The sequence below is a fragment of the Musca autumnalis genome, unplaced genomic scaffold (genome assembly GCF_047663935.1).
Source record: "Musca autumnalis isolate F117 unplaced genomic scaffold, ASM4766393v1 scaffold_5, whole genome shotgun sequence".
NCBI lineage: Eukaryota > Metazoa > Arthropoda > Insecta > Diptera > Muscidae > Musca > Musca autumnalis.
The window spans coordinates 49,196,214-49,207,864 of record NW_027412088.1 but is presented as its reverse complement, the minus strand read 5'-3'; the positions used below and the strand labels follow the sequence as shown (position 1 = coordinate 49,207,864).

The window sequence follows — 11,651 nt, the reverse complement described above, 5'->3', positions numbered from 1 at the left end:
CGAGTCCAATATGAACAAATAGGAGGTTATCTAGAAAGTGTTCCTTTCGGGTCAATAAATGATAATTTCCCAAATTTCTATAAAACCCGAGGAGAACAAATTCAAAACGCTGCCGGCAACATAACTGAGGTCAAATTTGACCGGGTGCCCACCTCACATTTTACTCACTAAATGTAACTATTCCAAGCAGTGATACTTGGCATGGAAAAAGACGAATCCACTCATTAAAAAATCATACAAACTTAACGACAGCTGTAGCATATTTTAGGGAAGCAGACAAATTGCTTAGCCCTTATGAATTTCAGGTGAACAAATTCTGGAAAATTCGAAGCGCTGAGTATTCAAAGCCACTCTGTTATGTAAGTTCGTATTTAATTATGTCCATATTTATATTAGGCAATTTTCCTTGCGGCAATTGCCAGTATGAATGAGAGGTGAGGCATATGGTAACCCTTTGTCTCTGAACACCCTCTCTCACCGAACAACTGAAAATTGCCGCAAGGAAAATTGCCTAATGTGAATATGGACTATATGCCACTCAATGCCTTTACCTCGAAATGGTTCTGTTTTGTTATGTTGACTCTCCACTATTGTCCAAAAACATATTCATTTTTTCGAATAATTAAACTTTATTTTCACTTAATTAAATTACAACAATAATAAATTTTCTCTCGCTCACGCAATATTGACAACTTTTGTTCTTAGTTAAACTAATGAAATGCAGCTGGTTATTGTTTCGTTCAGTGGAAAACTTTCAAAGCCTCCATCGAAAATTTCATAATAAAATCTCTTCCGGCAGAGAATTTACATTCCATTGTAGGCTGGGCCGCCGCCACCTTCTGGTACAACCCAGTTAATATTTTGTTTGGGATCTTTAATATCACAGGTCTTGCAGTGAATGCAATTTTGGGCATTGATTTGTAACTTCATGTTGCCACCTTCTTCATTGGGTACAAACTCGTAGACACCGGCTGGGCAGAAACGTTGTTCGGGACCTTCATACAGGGCCAAATTATGATCAACGGGAATACGATCATTTTTCAAAGTTAAATGGGCGGGTTGGTCACCTTCGTGATTGGTACCAGTCAAGGCAACCGAAGACAACAGATCAAAGGTGATTTTGCCATCTGGCTTAGGGTAGACGATTTGTTTACATTGACTGGCAGGTTTTAGGGATTCGTTGTCGGGACCACCATGTTTCAAAGTCCATGGTTCACGACCACCCATGAAGATGGAGAAACCGCTGAGGACAAGGCCACCATATAAGCCCAAGGGGTTGTGGAAGGAAGGGCGTACATTGCGTACCTTGTTCAAGTCACTCCAAATGAAGGAGTTTTTAATTCTAGGAAAACGAAAAAGAGAAATTTGATTAATAATATAGCAAGTGAAATATAATATGGTTCCGAAAAAAACTCACTTATCGGGATATGAAAGTGGTGTAAAACCGGCAGTCTCTTGAGATTCACCCATAATTGATTCAAAGGCACTTTCAGCCGCCAACATACCTGAAAATGAGAACAAAACATTAAAGCCCATTCACGAGTTTTATTTGTTTTTTTAACCTACCGCTCTTCATGGCATAATGGGATCCCTTAATCCTTGGCACATTGAGGAAACCAGCACTGCAACCAATCAAACAACCACCAGGGAATGTCAATTTACTTGGCAAACTCTGAATACCACCCTCATTAATGGCACGAGCACCATAGGCAATGCGAGTGGCACCTTCGAAAACTCCTCTCACCTTGGGATGGGTCTTGAAACGTTGGAATTCTTGGAAGGGACTTATCCAGGGATTTTGATAATCCAAACCGACCACAAAACCAACTGCAATTGTGGGTGTGGGTTCATTCAAGTGATACAAGAAGGAGCCACCATAGGTGAACTTGTCCAATGGCCAGCCAATGCTGTGTTCAACCAAACCGGGTCTAAAGAAGACAAAATTATTATTTTATATACGTGCATACATGTGAATATGAATATTTTTTTTAGAAATTTCCAATACGTACTGATGCTTTTCGGGTTGAATTTCCCAAATTTCCTTCAAGCCAATACCATAGGTTTGGGGTTGGCTACCTGCATTGAGATTAAATTGTTGCATCAATTGCTTGCTCAAATGTCCACGACAGCCTTCGGCAAAAATGGTGGTCTTGGCATGCAACTCCATGCCACGCGCAAATGTATCCTTGGGTGAACCATCCTTGGCAATACCCACATCATTTGTGGCTACACCCTTAACACTACCATCTTCGTGGAACAAAACTTCGGAGGCAGCACAGCCTGGATAAATTTCCACACCCAAGGCTTCAGCTTGCTCACCCAACCATTTAACCAAGTGACCCAAACGTACAACATAGTTGCCATGATTGTCCATGGGCCAACCCTTGAAAATGGGTATAGAGAAGCGTCCAGTTTCGGTGAGGAATGAGAATTTATCTGTGCTAACGGGTGTATTTAGTGGAGCACCCATTTCCTTCCAATCGGGAAATAGTTCATTTAGTGAAATGGGATCTATAACAGCACCCGATAATATATGACCACCAACTTCGGCGGCTTTTTCAACGACACAAACACGAATTTCCTTTTCTTGTTCGGCAGCCAATTGTTTAGCCCGAATGGCAGCAGACATACCAGCTGGACCACCACCGACAATAACAATGTCGACTTCATCGACATAGCGTTCCATGTCGACATCTGTTAAAGAAAAATGGATACATTTACTAGGATTTCATTTTGAAATGTATTTGTTTTGGTTACTTACCCTTCCAACGCTCATCCTTGTCCCTGGGACAGACGGTATAATGAGTGGTGATTTTGGGATATTTCACCGCATCGGAAATGGTGCGAATGGAGTTAGGTGTAATAAGTTTATGAACTGGAATTAAAATAAGAGTTGTAATTAAAGTGTTAGCATTGGGAAAACATAGTAGGGCAATCTTTGTTACACAGATGTCATAATTTTTCCTGATATTGATTCGTTATAAATATCTAAGCTGTTTATTCCATTGGTTAGTACTACCAAACACTTGCCTATGACAACAGGTAAATGTTTATTGTGTCAACTTTCACATGAGTGATAAGGAAGAACGTTTAAAGATAAACCCAGACAGACCGTAGGTGAATTTTATACTGATAAAGTTTTGATAACATTTCGCTAAATTTAATCTAAATTTCTGTTGACCAAATTTGCCAAGATAAAAATTGCCACAAATTGAATTATCAAAAAGAGTGATTTGCCCAGTTTTTATTCCTTTTGCAGTAAATTTAAAAGATGGAAAATCCAAGAGAAGTAGTAAATATGGGATTCGGAAAGACAAATATTATGGGGGTTATCATGAACGGCAATTCCCCATAAATTTTTTTACTTTCTCCCTTAAGTTGCAAGGGCGGAAAGACGAAACTCACGGGGAAATTTCATTCATGATAACCCCCTATAATTGCTATCAACATGGTCGATTTCAATGTGAAAAACTAGAAGGTTTAAGATAATAGTGTTCTTTCTCTGAAAAAATATGTCAATTTCTCAAATTTAAATATCCCGGATAATGTCAGGAAACTTTCAACGTGACAGCGACATATCTGAAGAGGTGGGCATGTTATTTTACCCGACAATTTATAGAGCACACCGAGAGTGATAGCACGAAGAGGAGTGTGCTACGGACAGGGTGCTCCCGCTACTGAAGAAAAGCAAGAATACAAGCAGAGGCGAATTGTAAAGGCCAAACTCTCCCCCATGATTAGAAGCAGTTTCCCGTTTGTGCAACATCAGCATGAATTCCGGATAATGCACAGTACCACAACTGCATTACAGGCCATCCATATCCATACATATCTCTCCAGGACTTAACAAGAATAGACCGTGCGACCGAATCGTTATGATGGCTTTTGGGCTATCAAAGGCATTCGATACCGTCAACCATACCAAGCCGTTCGAGGACGTAGAGAAGACTTCATACCAGTAGAGTTCGAAACATTGGATAATCGACTATAGGTGTTGACGCCAGTAGTTTGTGGAATTCAGAAATAAAAACAGCAGAGAGTTCCCCAAGTCGGGGAAACTGTTAAACCCCCGAAACTGTTTAACCTCTACCTTTCTGAAATTTCACATCCTCCAGACAGTATAGATATAGTAATGTACATATGGAGGTGATTGTACGATCTTGGCGTTGAGTCCTATCATTGATGACATATGTGATAGGTTAAATATCAACAGAGCTGACATAGTGCAGTTCTTCCATATGAGGAATATGAAAATACCGGCCGCTAAATGCACTACCACACTGTTCACCACCTGGACGGCTGAAAATATTGGTCGACGGTGTCCTGATTTCGACCAATCTCTACACGAAGATATTGGGTATAACGTTCGACAGCATCTTTAAATAGTGCGCGCAAGCCACAGCTATCTGCCACAAGATCACAAGTAGAAACAAAATTTTCAAGTCGCTATCCGATAGCACTTTAGGCGCTGACAAAGAACCCATGTTGACCTCTTATAAAGCATTAGGTCGGTGGTCTGTGGTAAGGGTGCCTCCTCATGAAGAGACGAAGATTTTACCGGTGCATCAACATAACTGGATGTTGTCGATGCATTACCTGCTTGGGTGTTATCGCAGTGCGCATACCTAGCATGGTTTAATGGGCAGGCTTCCCCTCCCAGGCATGTCAGGAGAGATCTTCATGATCAAGAGAGAAAGTCCACAGGTATAAAAGAGAACATCTAGACCAGCGAACCTTTAAGGCAGACTTGAATAGCAGACACACTGATGGAGACGCGCAGGCGGTACAGAATGGCGTGCTTGGGGGGTGGCATGGGGGCCCGAGAAAATTTCAGAAAATTTGGAGTCGATTTAGCAATGTCCGTCCGCCTGTCCAGCTCTCTGGACCGCATGATAACTCTCGAAAAGATGAACCGATTTTGTCCAAAATTTGTCCTTCGTAATATTTTATCCAAATTTAGTTTAGGTTTGAAGATGTCCCATATCGGACCACTTCTTCTTCTTCACGTACTTCCCCAACACTTAGTGTCAGTTCTAAGATGGGCAATACCGGTCCACGACTTCCGGTACTTCCCCCCAACATTTAAAAAAGTGCCACTAAAATGATAAGCACGATATCTCTTGAGCGGGGCAACCAAGTGGTTCAAACTTTGGACCTGCTAATATTTTGTCGAATTTTAGTTTAACTTCTAAAATGGCCCATATCAGTCCTCTCCTTAGGGTACCTCCCCACAAAAGTTCAAAATTTGTGTCTAAGTGCAGTTTGGGGTCTGTTCGAAATGTATACCGATGGGGACCACCAACCCCCCATCCATCGCAGCCGAAGAACTCGAGCTGCCAAGGCAAGACGAGTGGTTTTAGTCCAGTTAAGGTCTGGACGATGCAGCCGCGTCAATTCGTATTGGGACCGAATTGATGCCACGATACCCAACAGATGAACACACGACTCGCTGCATTTGTTTAGCTGACCACCTAACCCTACATATCTCCAGCCACAACATATGGTGCCATAGGGGGTTTTTACACTCTTCCGGCTGTTTGCTCAAGAAGTATGGACTTGCCCCTAAAAAAACATTTACCATCGTAATTGAGGCAGCGAATGCAAGTTGCTTCAACAAAAATCAAAGTGATTCGATATCAGGTCTTAAAGTGAACTTATCCGAAATTTTGTGTGGGAGGTACCGGATGGAGATTACAAATATAGTCCACATTTGAACCTGATCTATATCTGGTAGATATATTAGGATGCGTAAAGTATATACCAATTCGGCCACTACCTTACAGAGGTACCATTTTTGAACTTTTGTGAGGGAGGTACCTGAAGGAGTGGACCGATATGGCTTATCTTCGAACTTAAACTATGTCTGGACAAAATATTACCAAGGCCAAATTTTGGACCGAATCGGCAGATCCGTTCGAGAGTTATCTTGCGCTCCAACAACCTTTTACGCGTGTCATAGGGGTTTTTTGCAACTTTCAGGCTACTTTCTCAGGAAGTATGGACTTGCCCCGGATGAAACTTGTACAGTCGTATGGGGCCGGTGAATAAAAGTTGCTACAACAAAAATCAAAGCGATTCGAGATATGGCCTAAACTGAACTTTTCCGAAATTCTGTGTGGGAGGTACCCGAAGGAGTGGACCGATTGAGTCCATATTAAAACCTGATCTAAGTCTGGTACATGCTCCACGATGGACAAAGTATGGACCAAATCGGTTACTCCCTTCAAGAGTTATCGTGCGCACAAATTTTCCGAACTTTTGTGGGGGAGGTACCGGAAGGAGTGGACCGATATAGCTCATCTTCGAACTTAAACTAAGTTTGGGCAAAATATTACGAAAGCCAAAATTTGAACCGAATCGGTTCATCCGTTCGAGAGTTATCGTGCGCTCCAGCCAGCCAGACAGACGGACGGACGTTGCTCAATCGACTCCAAATTGTCTGAAACACATTTCGTCCAAACATACTTGGGGTCTAAAACCATTATTTCGATGAGGCACATTTTGCCCGTATGAAAGTGTATATACCCTCGTTAGCATAAATGCTGAGGGTATAAAAATGTTACGCACGATAACTTCGAACAACCGATTTGCACATCATAAAATTTTTTCCAAGAAGGTCTATATCGGTAAATACCTTCAGGTAGCTCCCAGAAAAAAAATCCTGTAGTGACCAACTAAAATAGCTATCGAAAGGGGAGACTGACATTAGGGAATTTTGTTGTCGACAAAGACGACTGATTCTTTTCTACTACATTGGTATTTTCATCGATACTCCTTAAGAAGGAATCGAAATCACAGATGAAAGTCAAACATCATTATCATCTAACATAGACATTATATTATCTAACAAATAGATGACCATAATAAGATCTAATAAATATATTCCTACTTTGTTCGCCTCTTCTTTTATTATAAGGCAAGAACTTTTGAATCCAGGTGATGGACATATAGTCTAGGACCCACTATTTATAATGGGGAAACAACATCAGCTGGCTGTTTACGATAGCGGGTTTTGCCGATGCGCATTCAGCAGAAATTTCAAGAAATTCGAATTCGGATCGTTTCAGTGAAGCGATGCCTTTCTCATGTTCTATATTAGGTAACAAAACTAGTTTATTTCTATATTTTAGCTTTACTAGCACGACATGTTTATTAACACAATTCATTAGGAATATGCTAAACATTTAACCAAAATCGAATCTTAAGAGGAAATAACCACTTACTAACATCTTTGAATTAATTGTTAATTGAACTTTGCCGGATGATAAGAGAAATCAATTAATTTTTGTATTTTGAAATTAAAAATAACACTTTTCACATACACTTTGCCATTTCTCTATTATCAATTATTTTGTTTCTAAACATTTATGTTGTGCTACCATTTTTTTATTTTATTATGTAATAAAACTAATGTACGATAGTGAAACTAGAAATGAAAATTGATAAAGAAATTTCGAAATTTCCATACATGATCACTAACTTACCTCTGGCCAATTTTAACAGAGCCGACATCTTGGAGTGGGCAGCTTAAAATCTAGGAACAGCAGAGAAATCAATCAAAGGCACTTATACCACATACACGGCGTCTCGAGGGCGTAGAGAAACTGTAATAGATTGTTTAACAACAACACACCTTTGAATGTACAATTAACAATAATAATAAAATTAAGCTACTATTCCAATGTATTCCTTCTCTCGCCCACTACGCTACACTGAATACGATGGGCTAGTTCTAGCAGAAAAAGAGTCCACCGTTCTCAGATAAATTAAGCGGCGTACGAACATTTGACGTCCATCATCAGAGCATAGAAAAGTAATAACAAAAACAAAACTTATTAATAACAACGAAAGAGATAATTGAACTTTAGACTTTGAGGAATTTATTTTATCGTTGTTATTCATCTTTATTTTTGTAACAAAACTTTCTTCTTTTTCACATTTACAACTAGATCATTGTTTACATTTTTATTTGAAGTGCCTTACTTTAATTGTAAAAAAACTTTTAGTAGTTCAATAACTTTACCGACACGTTTCCAAATTTTTTCTTGTTGTTCTTTTTGCTTGAAATTTGCAAACCAAAACAAAATTCAGCTGTTCCAGCAAAAAGCAACAGTTGAAAAGTTCAACGCAGTGTTTGCCTAAATAAAAGCGTCGCGACAGTTGTGGCAGAAATTGTATGGTTTCTACTTCATGAACAATGTATTTATTAAATATATTTAATTTGTCCTTATTATTAAAATGTTCATTAACTTTTTTAAATTGCAATTCAATAATTTGTTATTAATTTTTAAGTGGTGACAATATTTACGTTTACGCCACGAATTAAACGTTTCGGTCAGCTGTTTCAATTCCAAGTTGTTCCACCTGTTTGATTGTACCAAAGTCTGGAGCCAACTAAATATTTCAACGGCGGCAAAATATTTCCTTCATACTAATGAAGCCGTTAATTTTGAAAACAAAAAAAAAAAACAATGAGAAACAAAACATGTACCCCACAGACATTTGAGACCATTATGAGCCTCGTTTGGATTCACCCAGGAACATAATATCGATTTTTGTGAGTTGGACGTTTCCAAGCAAACAACAATCTTTTCTCTGAGACATCCGAAGACGAACTGTAAATTTAAAATAGTTAAAATGAGTATTTATGAGAAAACTATAGATGCATTTTAAAAAATTTTTAAACATGAAAGGGTGCTTCTATAAGCTCTTTTTTTAAGAAAGGGTGCTTCTATAGAGCCTTTCTATAAGAAAGGGTGCTTCTATAGACCCTTTCTATCAGAAAGGGTGCTTCTATAGACCCTTTCTGTAAGAAAGGGTGCTTCTATAGACTCTTTATATAAGAAAGAATGCTTCTATAGACCCTTTCTATAAGAAAGGGTGCTTCTATAGACCCTTTCGATAAGAAATGGTGCTTCTATAGACCCTTTCTATAAGAAAGGGTGCTTCTATAGACCCTTTCTATAAGAAAGGGTGCTTCTATAGACCCTTTCGATAAGAAATGGTGCTTCTATAGACCCTTTCTATAAGAAAGGGTGCTTATGTAGGCCGTTTCTATAAGAAAGGGTGCTTCTATAGGCCCTTTCTATAAGAAAGGGTGCTTCTATAGACCCTTTATATAAGAAAGAATGCTTCTATAGACCCTTTATATAAGAAAGAATGCTTCTATAGACCCTTTCTATAAGAAAGGGTGCTTCTATAGACCCTTTCGATAAGAAATGGTGCTTCTATAGACCCTTTTTATAAGAAAGGGTGCTTCTATAGACCCTTTCTATAAGAAAGGGTGCTTCTATAGACCCTTTCTATAAGAAAGGGTGCTTCTATAGACCCTTTCTATAAGAAAGGGTGCTTCTATAGACCCTTTCTATAAGAAAGGGTGCTTCTATAGACCCTTTCTATAAGAAAGGGTGCTTCTATAGACCCTTTCTATAAGAAAGGGTGCTTCTATAGGCCCTTTCTATAAGAAAGGGTGCTTCTATAGGCCCTTTCTATAAGAAAGGGTGCTTCAACAGACCTTTTCTATAAGAAAGGGTGCTTCAACAGACCTTTTCTATAAGAAAGGGTGCTTCAACAGACCTATAAGAAAGGGTGCTTCTATAGATCCTTTCGATAAGAAATGGGGCTTCTATAGACCCTTTCTATAAGAAAGGGTGCTTCTATAGACCCTTTCGATAAGAAATGGTGCTTCTATAGACCCTTTTTATAAGAAAGGGTGCTTCTATAGATCCTTTCGATAAGAAATGGGGCTTCTATAGACCCTTTATATAAGAAAGAATGCTTCTATAGACCCTTTCTATAAGAAAGGGTGCTTCTATAGACCCTTTCGATAAGAAATGGTGCTTCTATAGACCCTTTTTATAAGAAAGGGTGCTTCTATAGACCCTTTCTATAAGAAAGGGTGCTTCTATAGACCCTTTCGATAAGAAATGGTGCTTCTATAGACCCTTTCTATAAGAAAGGGTGCTTCTATAGACCCTTTCTATAAGAAAGGGTTCTTCTATAGACCCTTTCTATAAGAAAGGGTGCTTCTATAGGCCCTTTCTATAAGAAAGGGTGCTTCAACAGACCTTTTCTATAAGAAAGGGTGCTTCAACAGACCTTTTCTATAAGAAAGGGTGCTTCAACAGACCTATAAGAAAGGGTGCTTCTATAGATCCTTTCGATAAGAAATGGGGCTTCTATAGACCCTTTCTATAAGAAAGGGTGCTTCTATAGACCCTTTCGATAAGAAATGGTGCTTCTATAGACCCTTTTTATAAGAAAGGGTGCTTCTATAGGCCCTTTCTATAAGAAAGGGTGCTTCAACAGACCTTTTCTATAAGAAAGGGTGCTTCAACAGACCTTTTCTATAAGAAAGGGTGGTTCAACAGATCTTTTCTATATAAAGGGTGCTTCAACAGACGTTTTCTATAAGAAAGGGTGCTTCAACAGACGTTTTCTATAAGAAAGGGTGCTTCTATAGGCCCTTTCTATAAGAAAGGGTGCTTCTATAGATCCTTTCGATAAGAAATGGGGCTTCTATAGACCCTTTCTATAAGAAAGGGTGCTTCTATAGACCCTTTCTATAAGAAAGGGTGCTTCTATAGACCCTTTCTATAAGAAAGGGTGCTTCTATAGACCCTTTCGATAAGAAATGGTGCTTCTATAGACCCTTTCTATAAGAAAGGGTGCTTATGTAGGCCGTTTCTATAAGAAAGGGTGCTTCTATAGACCCTTTCTATAAGAAAGGGTGCTTCTATAGACCCTTTCTATAAGAAAGGGTGCTTCTATAGACCCTTTCGGTAAGAAATGGTGCTTCTATAGACCCTTTCTATAAGAAAGGGTGCTTTCTATAGACCCTTTCTATAAGAAAGGGTGCTTCTATAGACCCTTTCGATAAGAAATTGTGGTTCTATAGACCCTTTCTATAACAAAGGGTGCTTCTATAGACCCTTTCTATAGTAAAGGGTGCTTCTATAGACCCTTTCTATAGTAAAGGGTGTTTCTTTAGGCCTTTTCTTTAAGAAAGAATGCTTCTATAGACCCTTTCTTTAAGAAAGAATGCTTCTATAGACCCTTTCTTTAAGAAAGAATGCTTCTATAGACCCTTTCTTTAAGAAAGAATGCTTCTATAGACCCTTTTTATGAAAAAGAGTGCTTCTATAGACCCTTTCTATAAGACAGGGTGTTTATGTAGGCCCTTTCTATAAGATAGGGTGTTTATGTAGGCCCTTTCTATAAGATAGGGTGTTTATGTAGGCCCTTTCTATAAGATAGGGTGTTTATGTAGGCCCTTTCTATAAGATAGGGTGTTTATGTAGGCCCTTTCTATAAGGAAGGGTGCTTCTACAGACATTTTCTATAAGAAAGGGTGCTGCTATAGACACTTTCTTTAAGAAAGGGTGCTTCTAAAGACCCATTCTATAAGAAAGGGCGCTTCTAAAGACCCTTTCTATAAGAAAGGGCGCTTCTATAAGCCCTTTCTATAGTAAAGGGTGTTTCTATAAAAACTTTCTATAGTAAAGGGTGTTTCTATAGAACTTTCTATAGTAAAGGGTGTTTTTTTAGACACTGTCTATGAGAAAGAATGCTTCTATAGACTCTTTCTATAAGAAAGGTTGCTTCTATAGACCCTTTCTATAGAAAGGGTGTTTCTATACACCCTTTCTATA

The 11,651-nt window shown here is 38.9% G+C and overlaps 2 protein-coding genes across 6 annotated transcripts in view; one reads left to right on the top strand and one right to left on the bottom strand.

Annotated features, from left to right (window-relative positions):
- Positions 1–609: 609 nt before the first annotated feature.
- Etf-QO (electron transfer flavoprotein-ubiquinone oxidoreductase) lies at positions 610–8,158 on the bottom strand. Of its 5 annotated transcripts, none has more exons than XM_073988108.1 (7): positions 8,024–8,158; positions 7,485–7,604; positions 2,762–2,875; positions 2,010–2,694; positions 1,567–1,928; positions 1,418–1,505; positions 610–1,342 (listed from the first exon to the last, which is right to left on the bottom strand). In XM_073988108.1, the coding sequence occupies exons 2-7, from the start codon at positions 7,510–7,512 to the stop codon at positions 805–807; spliced, it is 1,815 nt and encodes a 604-aa protein (XP_073844209.1). In that variant the 5' UTR covers positions 7,513–7,604; positions 8,024–8,158; the 3' UTR covers positions 610–804. The 5 variants fall into 5 exon arrangements, with proteins under 5 accessions (XP_073844209.1, XP_073844208.1, XP_073844213.1 ...); XM_073988107.1 differs by having other exon boundaries at positions 7,984–8,136; XM_073988112.1 differs by having other exon boundaries at positions 7,962–8,084.
- Positions 8,071–11,651, top strand: part of LOC141404628 (fatty acyl-CoA reductase 1-like) — a 382,118-nt gene continuing 378,537 nt past the window's right edge. Inside the window, exon 1 of the mRNA XM_073988115.1 lies at positions 8,071–8,199. Coding sequence (XP_073844216.1) covers positions 8,198–8,199 — 2 coding nt within the window. The 5' untranslated portion in view covers positions 8,071–8,197. The remainder of the gene's footprint in view (positions 8,200–11,651) is intronic.

Bases quoted from the DNA above. Each gene is read 5' to 3' on its own strand.
- Etf-QO (XM_073988108.1), bottom strand. From the start codon at position 7,512: ATGTCGGCTCTGTTAAAATTGGCCAGAG. The intron at 2,695-2,761 runs GTAAGTAACCAA...TTTCTTTAACAG, and splicing joins CAAGGATGAGCGTTGGAAGG to ATGTCGACATGGAACGCTAT. The intron at 1,343-1,417 runs GTGAGTTTTTTT...TCGTTTTCCTAG, and splicing joins CCACTTTCATATCCCGATAA to AATTAAAAACTCCTTCATTT.